The sequence below is a fragment of the Hyperolius riggenbachi genome, chromosome 10, assembly GCF_040937935.1.
Source record: "Hyperolius riggenbachi isolate aHypRig1 chromosome 10, aHypRig1.pri, whole genome shotgun sequence".
NCBI lineage: Eukaryota > Metazoa > Chordata > Amphibia > Anura > Hyperoliidae > Hyperolius > Hyperolius riggenbachi.
Genome location: NC_090655.1, coordinates 97,107,333 through 97,133,636, shown reverse-complemented (window position 1 = coordinate 97,133,636; position 26,304 = coordinate 97,107,333). Strand labels below are relative to the sequence as shown.

Genomic DNA, 26,304 nt, shown 5'->3' with positions numbered 1-26,304 from the left:
CTATTTAATTTCTCTAGGGAGGGCAAAAATTGACACCTGAGACTACATTCAAAAAGCTACTTGCAGCGTACATTTAAAAAAGCTGCAGGTTTAGAAGGGCATAACAGCCCCTAATAGAATATTGGTAATATTACTAGTTATTTCAGATGGGGAAATATTGGTAATCTTAACCAATATTTTACTATGACCTAACCTTACCCTCACACAGAGCCCCTCCCTCTACCAATGCCTAACATTAACCAATCTCCCTGGGCGATTCCTTACACTAAGGATCACCCCTGGCGATGCCTAACCCTATCAGGAGCCCATTTGACCAGTTACGCATCATTCGCCCTTTTTAACTGTACTACTGCTTTCAGGATGATGATGCTTTTTCTGAGGACAGTAAGTTTTAGGGAGTGGATGTAAAATTCACAGGAGGCCAATGGAAGACAGAGAGGATGGGGGAGCACACACTGTGTGCGGATTATTGTGATAAATATTGTGAACAGTGATCATCAGATAGTGTGGTGTTTGCCTGCTGAATAGAATGGGTAAACAGTATAGTTAACTATAGTATATAGGGCCCTATCCACATTGTGATTGAGATTAAAGCTGGCAAGACACAGTAAAAAAAAATCTGCCTAATTGATCATAAATTGAAGTTGATTTAAATATTGGGAATTGATATTAAGAGCTAAAATCACTCTTAAAACTGATCTGCAATGTTGGTCTTTAGTAGGTTGTAAAATAATATGAATCTTAATATCAAACGTAATATTTGTTGGAAAGGAAATTCAGTCGTGTATGGCTAGCTATATCCCACTGCAACAGGCTTGACTCAGACATTCACTCAAGATGAAGTAGACATGCTAGAGCAATACTTATCAGTGGGAGCCAGGAGGCTCAATGAGCTGAGTGAACAATATTCCTGTTCCACAAGTCAAAATGACAATACATCAATGAATTTAATTGGGGGGACGACCTGCACTTTTTAGGATAGTTAGCTTAAATGTAATAAACATTCAATCAATTTATAAAATATTTAACTCTTCTACCCAAAATTCACAAATATGTTACAACACCAAAATGAAGACACAGGAGCCTGGAGAAGATGCAGGTCTTTGTAGGGGTGACGTTCAATTCACAAAAAGTTCAAATAACATTTTGATTTAAGGAAAAACAATTTGAAATACCTACCGTATTGTGAGATGCAAAACTTATTTTTTTCTATAACGTAAGTGGTGAAAACAAAACACTTAATCAGCAGTACGGGCACGCGCACACACACACGCACACACACACACACCTGTGTAAGGGCTCAGACACACTACAAACGCTTTTCTGAGAGCTTTTTAAAAACCGCTCCCGTTGACTTTCACTAAAATCATGATAAAATTGCCCAATTCTACCGCTATTGTGATTTTACCACGATTTTAATGTAAGTGAATGGGAACATTTTTAAAAAGCTCTCAGAAAGCACTGATGGCTAAAAAGCACTCAGAAAAGCGCTTATAGTGTGTCTGAAGTGTTTTACTTTAACCACTTATTTATTTGATAGAAAAAATAAAGCTTACAAATAAGATTTTTATTTCCCCCCCTTTCTTAAACAATTTGCACATGTCCATTTATAGCTCATATACTTTGTTCCATTGTGTGTAGCAATGTTGCATGGGTTGGTACACTTGCCAGTGCTTTGATGAATGGAAAACTCGGGCTTAGCAGCATAAATCTCATTTAACAATGCTCCTGTAATGAACCAGTTGGAAAAAGTCTGTTGCAGACAGTTTTATTACTCCTAGTAAATAGTCTTTAACAGCTCACTGCTGAGACCACTAAATAGGGCTGGAAGAAAGTCAACTTGATTTAGCTTTGTACACTAATGAATGCAGCAATGCAGTTACTTTGCTTCACAGTACTAATATACATATTACACATTTCAGATGACAGTTTGCTTATTTCATAGCTCCTGATAGACCATAGGCCTGGAGTATAGACTTGCATGACACAGCTCGGTGGTCATAAAGCAAGTGGGTAAATATGCATCGTAGCCCAAATTGCTTGTCCAAAGTTAGTTCATGTAATATTTTTTGCTCAGGTGGTGTGGTTTTTATTTGGATAGAGTTATGATGAAATATAAACCTCTGGTGTTCCTGGCTAATTTTCTGAACATAAGCAGAACGCCTGCCTCCTCAGTTTTCAAGGAAACCTGGAATTCTTATGTTGCTGCAGCATTTTGGAATTAGATTCTTCAACAGGCAGTAAATATCACCTTTAAAATAAGTACCGGTAACCTAATTGTTTAATTCCAAACTGTGTATTACTACCACCACCCTCTCTGTACCTTATCCATTCCTATGCTGGATAATCGAATAAATGTGTCCATCTGGTCACTGCCTCAAAGTGATGCCTAACCATTTATCCTCTGTCCTTTTACCAGAGGATTGACCACCTGAGATATTCATGGAAATAAGTGTTGTCAATCAGATCATAGCTGTACATATGCACATCTACTTCTATATGTAACTATAAACGTAGTGTGACAGTGATCACATTATTATTATTATTATTATTATTTTTTTTAGATGTTAAGTTGGACCCCCAAGACTATGGCCCCAAATGATGAATTGTAAATCGTTAGGTGTTTTCAGTATTATCCTTCTTCTTACACAGTCTGGAGAATCTAATAGAATATATTTGAAAACGTTTTTTCAAAACTATGATATCAAGTATGTTTTGCCTAAGGAGTCCCCCCTCCCCCTTCCATCATAAACCTACATTCATTTGAATTGTAGTTATTTTTGGTTGCCATTTCAGCTCTTCGTATAGAGGACATCTTTGGCCACCATATCTAGTGTCACATAGTCTGCCTCTTTATGCATGGAACTGGGGTATGTCAGATGGAAAGCTTGCAGATGAACTCCATAATATAGAACATGACGTTTGCTACTAATTATATGGTTTCAATTGCCTTAATTTCAGCAATTACTAGTATGTTGTTTTACAGTTTTAAATACAGGAAGTTTAAGTAGTAAAAATAAAATTTACTTATACTTACTCTTTAAACCTGTGTCACAGATTAGCAGAGAAATTGGGAGAGAAAAACTAAAATTAGAAATGCATTTTAAAGGTTTTATTAATATCCACATTTACCTTAAAAAAAATAACCAACTAATGTATTGCTCATTACAACTTTTTGAAAAACCTAGGCAGTCCACTCAGTATATTACATTCAAGTAAAGATACTGCATAAATAGTCTGAAGCACTTTGAATATTCTTTGAATGTGACGCTGAAGCCCTTCATTGTCTGAATTATACTTGAAAAGTCATTTGTTAAGCCATCTATTGTACAGTGGAGGTTTATGGTGTGCCCTACTTGAAGTAAATTAAGGGGGCCTTGCATAATGGCAAAGCACAATTACACTCTTGACTAAATACAGTGTGATGTGTCCTGCCATGGATTCCTAATACATTTTCATAATCGCCTCTTTTCTTTGACTAGTGCAGTGGGTTTGTAAAGTCACTCCTTTTTATGAGAAGAGTTATTGTTCTTCCTTACGTTAACATTCAGCTGATTTCTGAAAGCTCCATATTCTACTTCTAATTGCAGGCACGTACAATTGAAATATATGAAGTGAAAATGCAATTATAGCATCTATTTAATCAAAAGCATTAGCTGCGTAATTCATTGAGGATTACAGAACAAGCAGATTAAGCAAGCTATCCATGACCAAGTTCAAACATTGGTAATATGTGGGACTTACTGAGTACAGTACAGGACAGGAGACAGTCTGTCTATCTATAGATCTTTTGCAGTCCATCATTTTTATTAATGCGACCCTTTTAACTTCTCACATTAAGGATGATCAGGCAAGAGCAAGATTGTTTAGCCTTACGAGAAACTGAACCAGTATATTAATAGGTGTATACCACAGCAGGGAGGGATAGCTTGCTTTTATTTAGCTGGTTCAGTTTCATGGCAGATGTAACTGAGTCTTGCTCTCACCGCCTCATCCCTGTCCCATACAGAATGAAGTAAATTCAGATTTGTGCAATAATATTTGCTGTGCCTATGACACTGGAGTTTATGGTAAATGCTCTTTGTAACCTGTTTAACTGAGTGGAAAGGCTGTTTGATCTCATTTTTAAGGAGGTTGACAAGGGAGCACTAGAAATCACTAAGTATATTACCCTACCTCCTCCTGTGCACTGGAGGTAGGTTGGAACTCATCAAAAGAGTTGTCTACATTGAGGACAGGTTTTACTGTTTCCAGCCTGCATGGTGCATTAACATGTTAGGGCTCATTCACACCAGTGCGCTTCTGCCTGCTTTTTTTCAGCAACATGTATTTGTTAACATGATGTGCTGAAAAAAAGCGAACAGAAGTGCACAAAGTGTGAATGAGGCCTAAACGAGACAAAGTAGACATTCCCTACATGAGCATTTCCCTTAGCTACAGGTACCAGTTATAGATTATTTAATTTAATTTTTCCTGAAGGCCTAAGAAGCATATTATTGTAGACATAGATAATATTGCGTCTTATCAAGGCCCACAATCTGTGACATATATTGAGTTTCCACAACTATTATCTAAACGTGATAAAAACAGATTTGTTCAGATCTATAAATACTATAATATATATATATATATATATATATATATATATATATATATATATATATATATATATATATATATATATACATATATATATATATATATATACATATACATATACATATATATATATATATACATATACATATATATATACATATACATATATATATATATACATATACATATATATATATATATACATATACATATATATATATATATATATACATATATATATATATACATATATATATATATATATACATATACATATATATATATATACATATATATATATATACATATACATATATATATATATATACATATATATACATATACATATATATATATATATACATATATATATATATATACATATATATATATATATACATATACATATACATATATATATATATACATATATATATATATATACATATATATATATATACATATATATATATAATACTAGTGAAGTTCAAAGCTGTTGTGTTTAATCCTATTCTACTTAAAGGAAATCTGCTTAAAGGAAATGTCCACTTTTATTCATTAAAATAAAAGATGATAATTGCCATAAGCACATATTGGTGGTGAAACATTCTGTTTGTGATTTAATTATATTAAAATGTATTATTTCATTTTAATGTACAATCATGTAAGAATTCCCAAAATTGGGAAAGGCAAGGAAGTAGTAGCAGCAGCAGCTTTCACAGTACTGTATACGGTACATTGTCTTGTCACTTAAAGTGGACCCAAATTAAAAATACAAGATTTCAGAAATAAAATCTATTTTTTAAATTTTAATAATAAATAGCAGCCCTTTTTCAGCTGCATGATGACAAATATAAAATATTTTACATTTATTGGAGGAACCCCTCCCTTCCTTTTAAATTGTCGGGACAAAATACGGCAAACTGGTGGAGTAGGTGGTGTCCAGCAATGGAGGAATTGCTAATGGCTGCCCCCAGTATAACCCTAGTTATGAAAAGAGAAGGGTGAAAAGCATGCACTGAAATGCTCATAGGCTTGAAGGAGTATTTATTTATCTTTGTATGTGTCAGAGTGGTGCAACTAAATATTTTTAATTAAAAAAAATGTTTGGTTTGGGTCCACTTTACCTGTCCCTCAGGGGGGCTCACAATTTAGTCCTTACCACGGCCATATGTCTATGTATGTATTGTGTAGTGTATGTATTGTAAGGCCAATTTTTAGGGGGAATCCAATAAACTTATCTGTATGTTTTTAGGGTGTGGGAGGAAACCAGAGTGCCCAGAGGAAACACACAGACACAGGGAGAACATACAAAGTATGTGCAGATAGTGCCCTGGCTGGATCATATGAACATGTACTAGTATTGATGAAGTCTTAAACCACACATGAACTATGTATGTCTTTGTACTTGTATTGCTGGATGTCCCGATTGTACAGAGTTTTAAACGTCTCATGGATCTATGATCCCCGCTATTAGTTTTTGTACAGTGCTATGGAAGATGTTAGTTTATAATGATAATAAAAATTAGCTGTAATCCCTAATAGCATTTCTTTGCAGCAGCAGCGGTCTGTACCCTGCTAGGAATGCAGTAGCTATGTGCCTGCTCAGAATTTCTCACCTTGCTGTAGGAGTAATTAGCTGCACAGTGCAAGAGGCTTTGTCAATTATTTTCAACACCAGGACTACTGTATTTTTCGCACTTTTTCGCTCTCTAAATTTTTGGGGAGAAGTGTCTTATATTCCACAGGTATTGTAAAACATTATGCAGAGTGCGCAGGGAAGTGATATTACCTGCTCCTGCTGACGCAATTCTTTCCCTCTGGCTCCAGGTTCTGGCAGTGCATTCCTGTTCTTATCTTGAAGGTCTCCAATGACACCGGCTGCATGCTGCTATAAAGCACCACCTGCAAGCTGCATACATGCTATTTACAATACACTAGCGGCGCACATGCATCGGGGGTCAAGCATGGCGTCATGCATGACCTCCAACACATGTGCGTGTATTGTAAACAACGTGTATGCAGCTTGCAGGATGGAGGACGCGGCGATGCTTTATAGCAGCATGCGGCCGGTGTCCCTGGAGAGCTGCAAGGCAAGAAGAGGAGCGTACTGCCAGGACCCAGAGCCATAGGGAGAGAATTGCACTGGCAGGAGCAGATCTAGTATTAGAGTATCCAGTATTAGAGTGTCTAGTATTAGAGTGAAAGTGTAGTTTAGTTAATTGTGGTGTAGTTTAGTGCAGTATAGTGTTAGTTTTGTTTAGTTAAGTGTAGTGTAGGGCATGGCTGTATAGCTTAGTTGGTGGGAAGCAGGGATAAGTGTAGTGTAGCTGGGCATTGTTGTGCAGATAGAGTAGTTTTTTTTGGTGGGGGTGGGAGGGGGTAAAAGATCCATAAGATGCCCCTGCACTATAGACCCACCTAGGTTTAGCCATTTTTTTCCTGATTTTTGGCCTTTAAACTTAGGTGCGTCTTATATGCCAGAGCGTCTTATATTCTGAAAAATGCAGTGCAGGTAGTCCCCGGCTTACGAACGACCGGCCGATACAAACGCCTGCTAAATCGCCGCAATGTCTTCCTCCCTTCACTGTTCCTGTGGCGGCTCTTCCTGATTGCGTCATTATGCGATGCAAGAGGAGCTGCCATGAAACAGTGAAGGGACAGAGAACGGGGCCGCACAGCTTTCCAGAAACACGCTTAGACCTTTCACCACCATGGAGCAGGTGAGAAGTCTCCATGCGGCTTTCCCTGCACCTATTCTGCATAAGGGGACATAGGAGGCAAAAGGGAAATGTAAGGTGGCACAAGGGGGGGGGGATATAAGGAGGCAAAAGGGGATGTTAGGAGGTATGAGGAAGACAGAGAAGACAAAAAGGGGAATACTAGAGGCACAAGGGACAGGGATAGCACAATGTCCCGACTTAAGAACGGATTCAGGTTAAGAACGAACCTACAGTCCCTATCTCGTTCGTTAACCGGGGACTACCTGTATTTCAATGACACGCCTATCTACTAGTTTCTATTAGAAGCCCTTTAAAATCTTGGTTTTATTTGCACATTAAACATTTTTTTTAATCAAGCTGAACAAAAATAAGTCCACAAATCCTGGCACTATTCAAAGCCAAAGCTAGCGGTTTATATAATGGAGCATCTTAATTTTCTCCTTGCTTTGCTCTGGGTTTTTGCTTATTTTTCATGTCTAGAGGTGGTTCATGAAATGCAAATAACTTTGGCTTGCATGAAAATTTAAAGTAAATGATATGTACCTTGGAATTGGGTCAATCAAATGCATTTTTGATTGATATTGATTAATACAATACCACACTTGCAGTACATTTGCATGCACATCAAAATTATTTGTATCTCATTCAACATCCCTAGTTCTGATTAATGGAGGTTTGTAGTTTGCTGGTGATGCTAACAAAAGATAAAAAGACCGGCTGCTGCAGTTGTTCTGAAGTGGGAAAGCCTTATCGTATAAGATCTAATAGCACAAATAAAAGTGTAGCCCAGCTAAACTTAAATTGCCTGTTTACCAAATCTGAATTCACTTCATTATAGGGGGGGGGGGGGGGGGAGTGACAAGGCTGTTGTAAAGAGGAACAGTCAATAGCAATAGACTTTTCAAATATGAGCAATGTTATATAAAATATGATAACTTTTGACATGGCAGGTCATATTAAGAAAATCCTGCACTTGTATATAAAGACAGGCAGTTAAAACGTGTTTGCATCAAACCGTGCTATTATAATCTGTAACCTTTCTTGAAGAGAAGATTGTTTAAGTGGTCTATTGTTACTAAGTACAATCAGGTACTAACAATACATATGGTGAATAATAACAGTGCCAGATACATTATTCTTTCTGTAGCAAATAAAAGAATGTCAGATGTTTTAGCATATTGAACAAACAAAAAATGAGCTTGCACAGTGAAGCTGTCTAACAGCTACATGTCATTTTAATAATTAAAATTATAATTAAATATTGTACTTACTGTCTGTAGCTGACCATCACAATTAAAATAGCAGGTATACAGCACAGGATGATGATAATGGCCAGTGCTAGCAAGGCTCCTTCAGTATAGCCAACAGCCTGAGCTTGCTTCTTTACATTGGCCACTACATCTGGGGTTCGGATTTCCAATATACGTCCTCCAAGGCCAATATAGTCCTGGAACTGTTTATTGATGTCAAGTACTTTGCCATCCAAAAATCTGTATTTTTAGGAAGAAAAAAAAATCTGCTTTGTCTTTGCAAAAACTAAATGTAAATCGTGTTGGTTTTGAAAGGACACCTAACCTGAGGCAAAGCTACCTAAGGTACAGACAGAGGTATATTTATGCTCAATCCACATACCTCTCTGCATTGCCCAATCCCCTCACCATTCTCCGATGTACCTGTAACTACTTCTTGAAAAATTTGACTTTTAACTTAAATTAAGTAAATGTTTCAGACAGGAAAAGGCAGGTTGTGGTAATTTCCTTGCTATCACCCTCCCATTCCTTCCTTTTCCCCATTCTATTCACTACCCTTAAAGGAGTTCTTTGGTGGTTGTAAAAAATCAAAAACTGACACTTACCTGGGGCTTCTATCAGCCCCCCGCATAATTAGATCGGGACTGGCGGCGGGGAACGGAGGATCATAGAAGGACAGTGTGGGACATTACAGCTGCAGGAGGCTGATAGAAGCTCCAGGTAGATGCCGGTTTTTGTTTCTTAAACACCAAAGAACCCCTGTAAGGGGAGGGTATATCCAGGGCTGGGCCGAGTCATAGGCTGGAGAGGCTCCAGCCTCAGTGCGCAGTGTAAGAGGGGGCGCAGAATTCATTCAGCTGTCATTCCTAATTGTGTTTGAAGCAGAAAGAAATAAGAAAAGGGGATACATGGCAGTGACTGCAAGCCAGATAACTACATATTAAGGTGTTGGGGAGGTTGTGGGCCCTGTGGCGCCTCTTAGTCTAATATCAATCAGTGTGTGATGGCTGGGGTGGGAGGGATGGAGGGGCGCACTTTGGTGTCTCAGCCTTAGGTGCTGGAGGACCTTGTCCCGGCTCTGGGTATATCACTGCAAACCTGCCTATTGCTGTCTGAAAGCAGCTAAAAGTCAAACTCTTCTAAATGTGGACCAGGGAATGAGGGGAACATACCTTTTGCTTAACTTAGGTAGACTTGCTCTTGTCAAGTGTCCTTTAACACTGACACGGTTTTCATATGAGGGAAAAAAAATGAAAATGAAATAAAGAAAATAAACTCAGTAGTTGCCTAGGCAATTGATCTAGAGCCATTTAGATTTCCATTTTTTGTGGGAAATTGAAAGAATAATTCTTATTGCTTGTTATGGGCAATATCTTAAAATCTGTTTAATTTTTTTTCACCTCATTATTATAAACAAAGTGCAAAGCATCCGCAAAAGCCTTTGTTGCATGCCAAATCCTTTACTTCAGAAGATCGCTTATTCTCCTTGATGATGTTTATACATTAAGGAAAATATTTCAAGTGACTATGCAAATTAGTTGATAGACAACAGGAAAAGTTGAGTTAGAGTGCCAAGGACTACTATAATGAAAAACTGTAATATGGATGTCTGCATATACACACATGTACTTTTTCCATATAGTAAAAATGAACTGTAAATTTTCCTATGTAGGAGTACATAGGAATTGTTAGTGTAAAATTATTAGTGTGATAGCTTAGTCTTAATGGAGTATTTTCATACATGGTGGGTTTTTGTATACTGTATTTTTCAAAAGGTCTCCATGTCAAGGACCTATACAAAGATGTTTGCTGGCTTGAGAGTTGGGCTGGCCACTATTGTGCAGGAAGTGCATTTGAAAAATAAAATAAAACTTAAGAATGATCCAAGGGGAATGCATTTGTGCAAAAACTGTATGAAGTTAGGAGCCATCCGATGATAATACATACTGGTTATAATTTTGGTCACTGCATTCTCATTACAGCACCAGAAAAGGTCTAGTAGGAAAAAGCCTGTCATTTGATTTAAAATTGGTCACTATGTTATGTAAATAATACATACATTTTGATCAAGAAAAAAACATGTAGCACTGAGGGGTATGTTGAGGCTGACAAATGTACAGGATCTTCTAAAAAAAATTAGCATATTGTGATAAAGTTCATTATTTTCTGTAATGTACTGATAAACATTAGACTTTCATATATTTTAGATTCAAATACACACAACTGAAGTAGTTCAAGCCTTTTATTGTTTTAGTATTGATGATTTTGGCATACAGCTCATGAAAACCCAAATTTCCTATCTCAAAAAATTAGCATATTTCATCCGACCAATAAAAGAAAAGTGTTTTTAAAACAAAAAAGTCAACCTTCAAATAAATGGTTTACTGACCATGGTATTACTGTGCTCAATTGGCCTGCCAACTCTCCTGACCTAAACCCCATAGAGAATCTGTGGGATATTGTGAAGAGAAAGTTGAGAGACACAAGGCCCAACACTCTGGATGTGCTTAAGGTTGCTATCGAAGCATCCTGGGCCTCCATAACACCTGAGCAGTGCCACAAGCTGATTGCCTCCATGCCACGCCGCATTGAAGCAGTCATTTCTGAAAAAGGATTCCCGACCAAGTATTGAGTGTATAACTGAACATAATTATTTGAAGGTTGACTTTTTTTGTTTTAAAAACACTTTTCTTTTATTGATCGGATGAAATATGCTAATTTTTTGAGATAGGAAATTAGGGTTTTCATGAGCTGTATGCCAAAATCATCAATATTAAAACAATAAAAGGCTTGAACTACTTCAGTTGTGTGTATTTAAATCTAAAATATATGAAAGTCTAATGTTTATCAGTACATTACAGAAAATAATGAACTTTATCACAATATGCTAATTTTTTTAGAAGATCCTGTATTTCCTTTTAAGCAATGCAGCTTGCCTGGCTGTCCTAGTGAGCCTCTACCTCTAATACTTTTTAGCCATAGACTCTGAACTAGCATGCAGATCGGGGGGTTCAAAAAAGTAAAAACAAAAAAAAAAGTATGATGAGATTAATTTTCTAAATGCTACTTGAATTATTAGTGCAATTTTAGCAATGGTCACAAGGCTCTGATGTTTTTCTGTGTAACAGAACATGTTAGTCCAAATAAGCTTTTATCACTATGTTATGTATGAAACATGGCTAAATAAGTTTGTCATTACGGGTTCATGTTTTCACAAAACCTGTAAAATGCACAATAGTTTACAAATTAGCAAACAGTATTATGATCGTGATCATTGTGCTAATCATTACATTATAATTGGTTGTTATAAACCAGAGGCACTAAAAATGTGTGAGAGCTATGTACACTTAAAACGTATGAAATTCAGAGGTATACACTAGATGTCACTGCAGTACAACCTAAAGTACTTTCCAAGTCGACTGATAGTGTAGATGCAGCAGGATGTCTTGAATTACTAATAATCTCCAAATAACAGAAGATCACAGTGCCCTAAAGCTTTTCCAGAATATATGAGCATACCTAAGAAATAAAGAACAAAGTTTGCATCATCTGTCCCTGTTACCATAATTAATTGTCTCCTCCTTGTATTTAGTAATTCTTTTTAGAAATCAATGTGTTCTTTTGGCTTGCTTCTTGTTTCTTCCTTGGGATAGTTTATGCTGGATAAATACTTTGTAGACCAGCAGGACTAAGTCCAAAGGAATCTTGTCCTGTTTTGTCCCTTGAGGAGATTTATGTCCCTGACTGTGCACCTTTGTAGTTAGCTTTAAACTGAGTGACCTGATATTTGTAACAGTGTGGTGCTCATACATGAGCGGTATTCACCGGCATTGAGCAGGTTGAAGTCACTCATGAGATATTTTATTATATGCTTGCTATAAATGTATTTCAACAAATATCGTTACAATACTTAATTAAAAATAACAAATAGATTAAAGGGAACCTGGAGTAAGGGGGGTATGGGGCTGCAATATTTATTTCCTTTTAACCTCATCAGGACCACAGGCTTTACCCCCTCCCCCCCTAAAGAGCAGACTATTTTTCTATCGCTGCAGGGCCGCACAACTCAGCACTCAAGTGATCTCCCCCCCCCCCCCTTTTCTCCCCATCAACAGAGCTCTCTGTTGGTGGGGTCTGATGGCTCCCCCAATATTTTTATTTTTTTTTACAAATATTTATTTCTTTATTTTTGTAATATTTTTTTTACCTTTTTATTTTTTTTCCCTCTTCCCCCCTCCCTCCACCAGCCAATCAGCGCAATCCACGGATCGCTTTTGTCCCTCTGAAGTGGACAGCCAAGTCACACGGCTGTCCCCTGTACAGCGATGCCTTAGATTGCAGCGATGTATGTACCAAATAGATGGCGGTCCCGCCGTCTAACAGACTCCTAGCGGCAATTGCCACTGGGAGACTGAAGGCGGAGCTCAGCTCCGCCTACCAAGCAGGAGATGTGCGCGATCTCCTGCAAAAGCCAGCCCCAGGACTTTACGCCAATCAGCGTTAGGCGGTCCTGGTGCTGCCACCGTGGCCACGCCCATCGGCGTGATGTGGTCCCAGAGTAGTTAATACCAATACCAAAAAAAAAAAAACTGAAAAGATTAGCTGCATGCTTGTTTAATGCTAGGTACACACTATTAACTCTGCCAGATCGATTATTTGCAAAATGTCCGATCTGCTTTCTGATCGACTTCTGAGCATTTTCCAACCGATTTCCTATTGAAGTGAATGGAAAACGGTAGGAAATCGATCAGAAAATTCTCGGAAATCGATCGGAAATCAGATCGGACATGTTGGAAATAACCGATCTGACAGTAAATCTGCCAGAAAATCTGCCAGAAAATCTCATAGTGTGTACCTAGCATTAGATGTGTGATTCAGTGATGCCAGAAAGATCAGCAGGACTGCCAGGCAACTGGCATTGTTTAAAAGGAAATAAGTATGGCAGCCTCCATAAACCTTTCACTTCAGGTTCCCTATAAAGTAGGACTGCACTTTTTAGGGGCATCATTTCATGCCATACAGCTGCCCTGTTTTTGAATAATTATGTTCTTGCTTGGACTTTGGTCCTCTGAAAGGAAAAATCTAATAGAAGAATCTAACAGAAAATTGTATGGTGTATTCCCAGCATTTTAGCTTTACAGTTAACACAAGCATAATTATGATGTATAATAGTTTTGCCTAAATTCGCTAATTTTCAAAGAATAGTAAAGTTTTTGCTCAGCAATAGTGCAGCTCAATGGTCTGTTGTAAAGTGATTTTTAAGAGATTTTGCCAACAGCTCTGCTGATCATTGCTACATAAGCCAAAATTATTATTGATAATAAAGAATCATTTTTATTTGGTAGATACGTACTTAAAAAGTTCATTACGAGATATTGCCCTGTTGGTTGAAGGATCAACAGCATAAATCATTAGGTCACACTGAGTGTAGTCCTCTTCAGAGAAGCCATCTCCAAATCTTCTCGCTCCAATGGATTCTACTACAACTGCCGCTCCAGGTATTTGGTCTTGAACATAGCGTTCAAGAATGCTGCCAACAAAATAGAAAGCAGAAACATACCGTTACTTCAGACACATTTTATGATTTTCTTGCAACATCATATCCCCTACACTATTTTTAAAGGACCTCTGTAACGAGAGGGATATGGAGGCTGCCAAATGTATTTCTTTTTAAGCAGTACCAGTTGCCTGATTATCCTGCTCATCTATTTGGCTGCAGTATTGTCTGATAAACACCAGAAACAAGCAAAACCAATCTTGTCAGATCTGACAATAATGCCGGAAAAACCTGATCTGCTGCATGCTTGTTCAGGGTATAGGGCTAAAGGTATTAGAGGCAGAGGATCAGCAGGGCTGTGTGGCATCTGGTATTGTTTAAAAGGAAATAAGTATGGCTCCTATCCCTTTCAATACTGTTGTCCTTTAATGCCACTGCTACTGTGTAGCTGAAGCGAGTTTGACAAGCACCCAAATGGGGATATAGTGTGTGCTTAGCAGATTTGACCCTGTAACACCACAGGGTTTGAACATAACAGCAAATAATCCAGCAGCACTACATCTGTTAATGTAAAGCTCTTTTAATGCATAATGGACAGAGAGGTAGCCATAACCAGCAACAGGCACTGTTTCGCAAAAGGGAGCCAATACAGCTTGGGAAAGAAACCCTCTTCCGAAACAGCATCCGTCACTGGTTATGGCTACCTCACTCTTCACTATGCATTAAAAGAGCTTTAAATTCACAGACGTGGAGCTGCTGGATTTTTTGCTATTATGTAGTGCACATAGTTATTATTTAATACTGCTTCACTCCAATAAGCCTCATGCTTCACCAAACTTCCGTGCACGTGAAAAACAGTGCAGTGCTGTGTTCCCACCACCTCATTAACTGGGAGGCTCACCAGATCCAAACCACTTTCTCAGGTGGAAGTCTCGCTCAAACTGAATGTTTCACTCCGTACATCAGTGATCCATACTCATCATTATGTTGTAAAATTGGCCCGAAGGTTTTAGCTTGAGCAAGAGAGTTACCTTCCCCTGCAATACTGGGAAATCCAACCAGAAGCCTTGCACACAGTCTGGCAGCATGTCATGTATTTGTACAGGTATTCTTGGAAGCATGCAGTGGATTGATTATGCATTGAAAGGACATATTCAAGTGGATGGAACACAACACACTAACAGGACGTTCCTAAAATGGATTGTGGACATTGGACTTGTGCAATTGTGTTATAGGTGACGCAGCATACTATATACAATTAATTGCTGTTCTATAGTAGGCCACATAACCAGAATCATTTGAAAGTATCTCTTATACATTTTAATTCTATTTTTGCCTTCTTAAAACATAAGGTATTTGTTATAATTCAGCTGTAAATGAGCAACCGTGGTTTCCCATGATGCATCACTCCCAAATATGCAAATCATCACTTAATGCCCCTGAAAGCAAGGCTGCATTTCCAGACCCACTGGTGTATAGTGGTTCTGTAGATTTACAGAGCCACATCAATCCAACATATATACAGCCTTTTTCATACTATGTGGTCCTCATCAGTGCATGGTGTGTGGATTGATATGGCTCTATGGGATATGGCTTGGACCAGTGCTAAAGAATTACCAAAACAGCTCATGGTGACCCTGAAACACCTGGAAGGTATAAAGGGCTTAAAGAGACAAAAGAGCCCTCTATTAAAAAAAATGTTAAATGTAATTTAAAACAGTAAATCATCTCTGTATGTATGTATGCTTGATTGATGTGGCTCTGTAAAATGTATTAGGTACAGGCTCACTGTACACCAGCGGTTCTGGATATACAGCCTTCCTTTCAGGTGCATAAAGAGATTATTTCCATATTGGGAGTGAAGAATTATGGGGACCACAGTTGCTCACTTGCAGCTGAATTATCACAAATACCATCTGTTTTAGGAAGGCAAAATTACACTTAGAATTGCTTTTTAATAGTGGGCTTTTTAGTCTCCTTAAGCCCTTTATACTTTCCAGGTGATTCTGTGTCACCATGAGCTGTCTGGGTATTTCTTATAAAGTTTACTCTTTAGTTAGTTTTTTTTTTCTGTTGTTTGCACTCAAAATCATTGAGCAATGTAAACCAAAATGAACAGCTTAAAGACCTCATCACTGATGTGTTTTTTTTAATAGTAAAATTTGTTGTTGTAACACAAGATATACTAAACCAGGGCTGCCTAATAGGTCGATCGCGATCTACCGGTAGATCACGACCGCCTTCTTGGTAGATCGCAGCCTCTCGGCCGCGTCTCGTAAAATTTGTTGCGGCCAGCAGCTCGTGTTTAGCTGCTGGCCAATAAGGATTTATACGAGGAGAGAGGGAGGAGAGAGGCGGCGCGGCCGCTACGTCATGGCTGGGGGCGCCCAGCCATGACGTAGCGGCCGCGCCGCCTCTCTCTTCGTCGCCGCTTCTCCCCTGCATCCCATTGGCCTGCCATAGTCTCTCCTCGCCGCCTCTTCTCCTCTGACTGCCTGCAGGTACATATACCTGGCTAGCCTACACTGGGGGCCCATACACCCGGCTAACTACACTGAGGGCCCATACACCCGGCTAACTACACTGAGGGCCCATATACCTGGCTAACTACACTGGGGGCCCATATACCTGGCTAACCTACACTGAGGGCCCATATACCTGGCTAACCTACACTGGGGGCCCATATACCTGGCTAACCTATACTGGGGGCCCATATACCTGGCTAACCTACACTGGGGGCCCATATACCTGGCTAACCTACACTGAGGGCCCATATGCCTGGCTAACCTACACTGAGGGCCCATATACCTGGCTAACCTACACTGAGGGCCCATATACCTGGCTAACCTACACTGGGGCCCCATATACCTGGCTAACCTATACTGAGGGCACGTAACCTATGCTGCAGGCACATATACCTTGCTAACCTACGCGGGGGGGGGGGGGGGCGTGCTTAGACGTTGGTAGATCTCTCAGTTTTGCGTTAAACCCCCCTGGTTAACCTCCCTCTCTGCATGCCAACTAACCTTAACCAAACCTTTACTGAGTTTGCAAAACATAAAAATATTTTTATTTTTTTTCGTATAATTGAGTTATTTGTAACGTGTAAGAATCATGGAAGCTGCCCATTGTGATGCAAAAAGTTAAAATGTATGCAATTTTTTAAAACAATTGTACAGTTTTAGAAATTTTTATTTGTTTAATAATGGGTTATTGTAATCAGGAAAGTTGGTATGGAAATGAAAGGTTTGACTGCGGCCATCTTGTGGCTAAATAGTAAAACTACACCCACATCCATTTTTTATTAAATAAATACATTATTTTACATTTACAATAGCTGTTTACCTTCCATGCCAAAAATTACCCACATAATTTTTTGTAATAAAAAAAATTACAATAATAAAAAAAACAACAAACAGTTACCTAAGGATTTGAACTTTTTAAATATGCATGTCAAAGGAGTATATTGATATAATTTTTTAAATTTTAGGCTTGTAAATAGTGATGGATGCAAATTGAAAAAATGCATGTATTAATTTCAAATTATGGCCAAAAACTGAGAAATAATGAATTTTTTAAATGTTTTCTTAATATTCCTATTAAAATTGATTTAGAATAAAATAATTCTTAACAAAATGTACCACCCACACAAAGCCTAAATGGTTGCAGAAAAAAAAAGATATAGTTCAGTTCATTGTGATGAGGAGTGATAAAGTTATTGGCAAATGAATGGGAGGTGAAAGTTGCTCGGATGCAAAAAATGAACAACCCTGTCGGCTGAAGTGGTTAAATGTCTGTCTGTGAACTTTTTTTTTTTAGTTTTGCGATTTTGTTAATTATAGACTGTCAATCTGTTTCAAATAATTTTGAGTTGATTCCAATTTATGGAGCTTGAAAATAGACAAAATCTTGCTGCTGTGGGAATAAACTGAACCATTTTCAAGCTGCATAAACTTGCATTAAAATCCATGGGTCGGGGTACAGGGGCACCTGGCTCCCTTGCCCATCCCCACCCTTTTGGGGATACTGGAATCTGAAGTTGCATCCATAGACTTATGATGGGGGCCTGGTGAAAGTCCAAGGGCTGAAGCGCAGCAAGTCTGCACCCCTTTTGCTTTACCAAATCTACAGCAAAACCACTACAATGGGAGGAAATATTTATTTTTAACTCCTATTTTTAACTCCTATTGTTCCATGGCTATTTAATGTTAACTATGGTAGGAACAATAGGTTTACATTTACCAACGTTAAACATCAAAGTACAGCTAATAAGTACCAGATTTCATTATTTAGGTCATTAAAGAAAATGTATATTTAGTTATGTCATGTCTTGATTTTGAAATGGGCTACAAACACAGAGCGAGACAAAATAAAAAGGATAAAGCAGATTATGGCAATGTAAAAAAGACTATTTTATGCTATATATAAATCATTTTTCTACTTCTTTTCATCTTGTAAAAGTGCTGAATATCATATTCTATTATGCAGTTTCTTTTGCTCTGTACTTTCATATTACTATACCTACTTGCTTATTGGAATAAAGGGAATTAAATTACCTTTCTGCTTTTGATTAACACCTACTTCTTAACCTCTTTCCGACCGCGTCATGCTGATGGGCGTGGCCGCGGCGGCAGACCCAGGACTGTCTAACGCCGATAAGCGTAAAGTCCTGGGGCCAGCTAATACAGGAGATCACGCGCAGGATGCGCGTGTATCTCCTGCTTGGGGGGCGGAGCTCCGCCCTGCCTCCAGTCTCCGAGCTGCTATTGCCGCTCGGGAGACTGTTAGACGCCGTGATCGCTGTCTATTTCTATGTACAGCGCTGCGATCGGCAGCAGAGCTGTACTGGGGACACGGCTGGGGGGCAAGAGAGCGATCGGCTCTCATAGGCAGAAGCCTGTGACAGCCGATCACCGTAATTGGCTGGCTGTGGGGAGGAAGGGAAAGAGGGAGGGAAGGTATTTATAGGAACAGTTTTTTTTTTTAAACGCTAACATTAATATTTATGAAAAAAAAAAATAAACATGGGGGAACGATCAGACCCCACCAACAGAGAGCTCTGTTGGTGGGGAGAAAAGGGGGGGGGATCACTTGTGTGCAGTGTTGTGCAGCCCTGCAGCTTGGCCTTAAAGCTGCAGTGGCCAATTTTACTAAAAATGGCCTGGTCATTAGGGGGGTTTAGCCCTGCAGTCCTTAAGAGGTTAAATGTAAAGAAAAGATTGTTCAGTCGGAATGTTCTCTAAGGCCTGGTGCACACCAAAAACCGCTAGCAGATCCGCAAAATGCTAGCAGATTTTGAAACGCTTTTTGTTATTTTTCTATGGCGTTTTGCGGATTGCTGCAGCGGATTTCAGTATAGTAGATTTCATATATTGTTACAGTAAAGCTGTTACTGAACAGCTTCTGTAACAAAAACGCCGGCAAAACCGCTCTGAACAGGCGTTTTTCAGAGCGGTTTGCGTTTTTCCTATACTTAACATTGAGGCAGAAACGCACCCGCAATCCAAAATCTGCTGCAGCCCGGGAGTATGCGTTTCTGCAAAACGCCTCCCGCTCTGGTGTGCACCAGCCTATTGAAATACATTACCCTAGCGGATCCGCACCCGCAGGCGGATCGCAAACCGCAGCGGAAACGCTCTGGTGTGCACTAGGCCTGATTCCTTTTAATAAATGTTGCAGTGTTTTATTTTAGAATAGATGACCTATTGTAAGAATATCTTTATTATTATTATTATTATTTCTTAGTAGTTTTTAATTATGTAGTGCCATCATCTTCTGTGGTCCTGTACAGAGTACAATGCAGCCAATAACTACAGGTACCATAAATACATTTATAGATCACTTAGCAGCACAAGTACAAAACTATTACAGTAAATAGTTAACGCACGGTTTGATAAAATTCAGTAATATGGGTACATGTTCATGTAATAGATAATGTAAAAAAAAAAAAAAAAAAAAAAAAACTAGTGTGCCACATCTGTTTCTGAATCAGAAGCGGCACCCGTGCTGACATTGCATCTGAATCCATCTAGCCATGCACAGCATAAGGGCCTGTTTCCACTACACACAGATTGGATGCAGAATGGATGCAGAAAAAACTGACTCCAATGAATGCCTATGGGCCTGTTTCCACGAAAGCCCTTTTTTACTGAAGTAGATTTTCCCATAGGCATTCATTGGAGTCAGTTTTTCTGCATCCATTCTGCATCCAATATGCATGTAGTGGAAACGGGGCCCTTATGGATTCAGATACGATGTCCCAAAAAATGCAGCAGGCAGGCACATGTGAATCAGAAGCTGTCTATTGATTTCAATAGGCAGTGATTCCACATCAAAATGTGCATATGGGGAAATGCTGTGAATCAGCTACAGTGGAAAGGTAACCTTAGGAGAGGACCCTGTCTTTGCTAGCTTACAATCTAGAGATCACATCTGTTTGACTTTCTACTGGTCCCTGGGGAGGCAGTTGCACCATCTACCTCTGTGGTGATGATTAAAATATTTGTGGAGAGAAAGCTCCCTCGCCTCACTCAGCTTTGTCACAAGCAGTTAGTAGAGACTTTTTGCCTAAGTTTACTCATACAAAATGTGATATAGTGAAAATAAAGCAGAGACCGAGAGCCCTAATAGTGCAGTATATATTGTCTGATTGTTAAATCATGCAAAAATAGAAATCTACTCACAAAAGTGGGTCACCACATTGGTGACCACTGGTATCACAGATGGGGATCACAATGCCATCCTCACTTGGGCTAAAAGTTGCTCTCTGTCATAGAAGGTTAACAGGGAGACACCATTCCACTAAGGGTGGACAATGTAAGTATAGAGATCGCTGGTACAGAGGCACCAATCAGAGTAAAAACATCTAAAATCTGCTTAAAAAAGGAGATAGTGGGGAGCTTACCTCCCACATTTCAGACACAAAACATGTGACACGTTTCGCGGGTGTACCGGCTTCCTCAGGCTATATTGTGGAGCATCTATTTGTCCAGGAAAAAAGTGGAGGTGCCATGGTTTTTTACTGTCCACCACTATCTCCATTTTAAGCAGATTTTAAATGTTTTTACTCTGATTGACATCTCTGTACCATTGATCTCTATACTTAAAATTTGATATAGACCAGCCAGGGAGTGGAGCTTCAAATGGTCCTTCCACCCCACCTTTCCCTCCCCCAATTATTTATTGTGGTTTTACAAATTGCAAAATGTACAGTACATGTACAGTTATAACAGAGTATGACAGAGTTAACCGCTTGCCGCCCGCGTCACGCCAGTAGGCGTGGCCGCGGTGGCAGCCCCACGACCAGCTAACGCCAATTGGCGGAAAGTCCTGGGACAGCAGTTTACGGGAGATCGCGCGCAGTGTGCGCGCGCATCTCCCGCTTGGTGGGCGGAGCTGAGCTCCGCCTTCAGTCTCCGAGCGGCGATCGCCGCTCGGGAGACTGTTACACGGCGAAACCGCCGTGTATTTACATGTGCAGCGCTGCGATCAGCAGCAGCGCTGCACTGGGGACAGCCGTGTGACACGGCTGTCCCCATGGGTGACAAGAGAGCGATCGGCTCTCATAGGCAGAAGCCTATGACAGCCGATCGCCGTGATTGGCTGGCTGGGGGGAGGGAGGGGATTTAGAATAAAAAAAAAAAGAAAAAGGCAAAAAATATTTAAAAAAAACAAAAAACAAATCTTTATAAAAAAAAAAAATAAACACAGGGGGGGGCGATCAGACATCACCAACAGAGAGCTCTGTTGGTGGGGAGAAAAGGGGGGGGGGAGATCACTTGTGTGCAGAGGTATACGGCCCTGCAGCTTGGCCTTAAAGCTGCAGTGGCCAATTATGGTAAAATTAGGCTGGTCACTAGGGGGGTTTACCACCATGGTCCTCAAGAGGTTAAAGTATCAATGCTGCAATGAATAATATGCATCTTTCTTTCAATGTATGTGCCTAAAATAGTGAGATAACAAGAACATTCTTAGGGTTCAGACCCACTAAGTGCTTTTCTGAGCGCTTTTTGGCCTCCAGCGCTTTCTGATAGCTTTTTAAAAATTGCTCCCACTGACTTAAAATTGCGCAAAATACGGCGATTTCAGCGCTATCGCAATTTTACCGGGATTTTAATGCAAGTCAATGGGAGCGATTTTTAACTGCTTGCCGACCGCGTCACATCGATGGGCGTGGCCGCGGTGGCAGCTCCAGGACCGCCTAATGCCGATTGGCGTAAAGTACATGGGGCTCGCAGTGCAGAAGATCGTGCGCATGCTGCGCATGCATCTCCTGTTAGTGGGTGGAGCGGCGGTTAGTCTCCGAGCGGCGGTTGCTGCTCGGGAGACTGTTAGACGGCTCAGTCACCATCTGATTACATTGTACAGCGCTGCAATCTGCAGCAGCGATGTACTGGGGACAGCCGCGTGACACCCATGGGACACTAGAGAGCGATCGGCTCTCATAGGCAGAAGTCTATGACAGCCGATCGCCATTATTGGCTGGCTGTGGGGTGGGAGGGAGGTAGGGAAAAAAATTCAAAAAATAGGCAGATTTATTAAAAATACACAACATAAATATTTACACACAAAAAAAACAATCACTGGGGGGGGGGGGGGGGAGGGGGGCGATCAGACCCCACCAACAGAGAGCTCTGTTGGTGGGGGGGAAAAGGGGGAGGAATCACTGGTGTGCGGTGTTGTGTGGCCCTGCAGCTTGGCCTTAAAGCTGCAGTGGCCTTTTTTGACAAAACTAGCCTGGTCTTTAGGGGGGGGGGGGGGGGGTAAAGCCCATGGTCCTCAAAAGGTTAAAAAGCCCACAGAATGAAAGCTCTGGAGGCCAAAAAGCGCTCAGAAACGTGTGCTTATAGTGTGTCTGAGCCCTTAAAGCCATATGATGGATATAAGTTGCATAAAAATAAGTAGTATTTAAAGTAGTAGTTTTTAAAAAAGACTACGTTGGCAACTATAGCAAAGCAACAAAAGAATTTAAATGCAAGAGTGATCTATGCTAGTTAGATGAGAATTGGCATTACTGATCGGTTGAGCTATGCTACCTCAGTATTGCTTAGTCACCTGCTGTTATACTTGTCTAGTAAGGTTAAAAAAAAATCCTCTGTTAGGGCCTGTACACACTGAAAAACGCAGGCAAAAACGCAAGCGCATGCGTTTTTAAAGTGCCTGTAGTTTTAAAAACGCATGCGCTTTTGCCTGCGTTTTTTGTGCGTTTGCGTTTTTCTTGTAATTGCTGATTGGCTGAAGAATCCTTTGTTTTTTTTCTAGTTTACATTTCAACAGGAATCAGGACATTGCAGAGTCTTCTGGGATACTGACTTCTGAAAAACGCAGGCAAAAACGCAAGCGCATGCGTTTTTAATGCGTTTTTCATGCGCTGCGCTTAAAAAAGCGCAGCAGGCACTGCGTTTGCGTTTTTTTAAAAACGCATCGCACCAGTGTGTACAAGTCATCACGATTTTCATTCTTTTTCAAAAGACCTTGCGTTTTTAAAAACGCAACGCAAGCGCAGCAGTGTGTACAGGCCCTTACATTAGTTATATTTCATTTTGAGGATGGTTGTACGTGAATAGCCACATGTGGGTTATTGCTATGCAGTTTAGGGTGTCTTAAATTAAAGTAACACTGCAGCGAGAATAAACTTATGATATAGGAATTGTATGTGTAGCACAGCTAAGAAATAGAGCATTAGTAACAAAGAAATGATTCTAATATTGTTTCCAGTACAGGAAAAGTTAAGAAACTTCAATTATCTATGCAAAATAGCTTTTCTGAGCTTTCCAGCCCAACTTGGGTCAGCAACAGTGCTTTTTTTCAGGAAAACTTATACATCAAAGAAACGGAGTCAGATTTAGATTGGTGTTTTGCTACAGGGAAGTTGAAAGGGTCATTAGTAGAGATGGCCCAAACCTCCGCTTTTCGGTTCCCGAACTTCCGCGAACCGCAATAGACTTCAATGGGGAGGAGAGCTTTGAAAACTAGAAACACTTATGCTTGCCAGAAAAGTGATGGAAAAGATGTTTCAAGGGGTCTAACACCTGGAGGGGGGCATGGCGGAGTGAGTTAAACGTCAAAAGTCCTGGGGAAAAATCTGGATTTGATGCAAAACAGCATTTTAAGGGCAGAAATCACATTGAATGCTAAATTGCAGGCCTAATGTGCTTTAAAACATCTTGCATGTGTATACATCAATCAGGGAGTGTAATTAGAGTACTGCTTCACACTGACACACTAAACTCACTGTGTAACGTACCGCAAACAGCTGTTTGTGTTGTGACGGCCGTGCTGGACTGGTGCGCACCATGGCGAGATTGCTCTTCCTCAGTGATATCAGGTAATGTCTGACTGCCTTATCAACTTTCGATGGTTCTTTCTCTACCATTGTTAACCTCCTTAGCGGTAACCCCGTGTGTGACACGGGGTAAGCCGCCGGAGGGTGCCGCTCAGGCCCTGCTGGGCCGATTTACTTAATTTTTTTTTTGCTGGACGCAGCTAGCACTTTGCTAGCTGCGCCAGCACCCCGATCGCCGCCGCCGCGCGCCCGATCGCCGCTATCCGGTGCGGTGCGCGGCCCCCCCCCCCCAGACCCCGAGCGCTGCCTGGCCAATCAGTGCCAGGCAGCGCCGAGGGGTGGATCGGGTCTCCCAATGACGTCCCGACGTCGCTGACGTCGGTGACGTCATTCCGCCCCGTCGCCATGGCGACGGGGGAAGCCCTCCAGGAAATCCCGTTCTTTGAACGGGATTTCCTGATCGCCTATCGCCGGAGGCGATCGGCGGGGCTGGGGGGATGCCGCTGAGCAGCGGCTATCATGTAGCGAGCCGTCGGCTCGCTACATGATTTAAAAAAAAAATAATTAAAAAAAAACTGCTGCGCTGCCCCCTGGCAGTATTTTTCATACCGCCAAGGGGGTTAAAGCTTACATCTATTTTTTAAAATACTTGTTCTGCTTACTGTTCAGTACCTGCAATGAGAATCTTTTATGGAGGACAAGTCTGCCATTGTGAGTGACCATGGGTAATGGCTGGGGAATCAGGGTTCGATTCTGGTCTGGAGTGGGACTCTGAGAACTGGCTACCACCACCGCACATCCAAGTAAGGACCCATTTGCTGCATAAGTAATGTACCTGCCCTGACTGTGCTTTGCAGACCAGGCATCTGTGGTCAGATGGACCCTTGACCCAGCGCAAGACGAACCAAATCAAATGCATTTGCCAAGAATGTGTTATGGAGGGCAAGTCTGCCATTCATTCAACTGTGTGGAACTTTCTATGGTACTTTCTCAGTAGCATGGTGACCACTGGTAATAGCCGGGGAATCAGGGTTCGATTCTGGTCCAGAGTGGGAGCTTAAGAAACGGCTACCACTACTACACATCAAAGGAAGGCAGCAGGCACGCTGTGGGCAAAGGAGCAGGAACGACTACCACACATCCAAGGAAGACAGCAGGCATGGCATGCACTTCCCTGAGGTAGTGACCAAAAATAACAATAAAGGAGAACTTTTGAGGCCCTGCTGTATGACACTGATCGACTTTACTACCTGTAACGAGAATCTGTTATGGAGTGCAAGTCTGCCACCCATTCAAGTGAAAGGTGTGCACTGACTGCCAGGTATAATACAATGTGTAGTCACAGATGCAGTGAAAGGTATGCAGTGACTGGTATTACAAGACAATGTGCAGCTGTCACACAGGTGCAGTTAACAGGTATGCTCGGAGTGGTATATTACACAGCGTGCGGTCACACAGGTACTGTGAACAATTATGCAATGACTGGTATTACAAATGTGCACTCAGTGTCACACACAGACAGGTACCGGACAGGCACAGTGACACTGCGTGCGCTCACGTAGTTGGGTGGGTGCACAGTGAACAGGTAGGTATATGCAGTGGGTATTACAATGTGCACCTGTCACACACACAGGTCGTAGTCACTGAATGTGCTGCGCCTGGCAGTGGCACACACAGTAGGAATTAGCAAGGCTGTCTATGCAACACAAGTGTCAGTGGGACACACAGAGAAAATAGATCACAAGAACAAGATTAGCTCTCAAAAAAGCTGTTGTGGGGTGCTTTTTTAGTAATAAGAATCAGCAAGGAGCAAGCTAACAAGCCTACAAGAGCCTAACTAAGCTTTCCCTATGAGAGTCTGCAGCAGCTATCCCTTCACTAATTACTGCAGGCACACGAATGAGTGAAAAGCCTGACGCTGCCTGCATTTTATAAGGGGGGGGGAGGGGT

General features: G+C 40.6%; 1 protein-coding gene and 1 long non-coding RNA gene across 3 annotated transcripts in view; one reads left to right on the top strand and one right to left on the bottom strand.

Moving 5' to 3' along the window:
* Positions 1-26,304, bottom strand: part of PCDH15 (protocadherin related 15) — a 1,564,441-nt gene that overhangs the window by 121,255 nt on the left and 1,416,882 nt on the right. Inside the window, exons 30-32 of the mRNA XM_068257852.1 lie at positions 13,926-14,102; positions 8,594-8,812; positions 3,038-3,046 (exon numbers count right to left, since the gene is read on the bottom strand). Coding sequence (XP_068113953.1) covers positions 3,038-3,046; positions 8,594-8,812; positions 13,926-14,102 — 405 coding nt within the window. The remainder of the gene's footprint in view (positions 1-3,037; positions 3,047-8,593; positions 8,813-13,925; positions 14,103-26,304) is intronic.
* The window catches only part of LOC137535960 (uncharacterized), a 376,361-nt gene that overhangs the window by 289,422 nt on the left and 60,635 nt on the right, over positions 1-26,304 (top strand). The gene's annotated exons all lie outside the window — the stretch shown is intronic.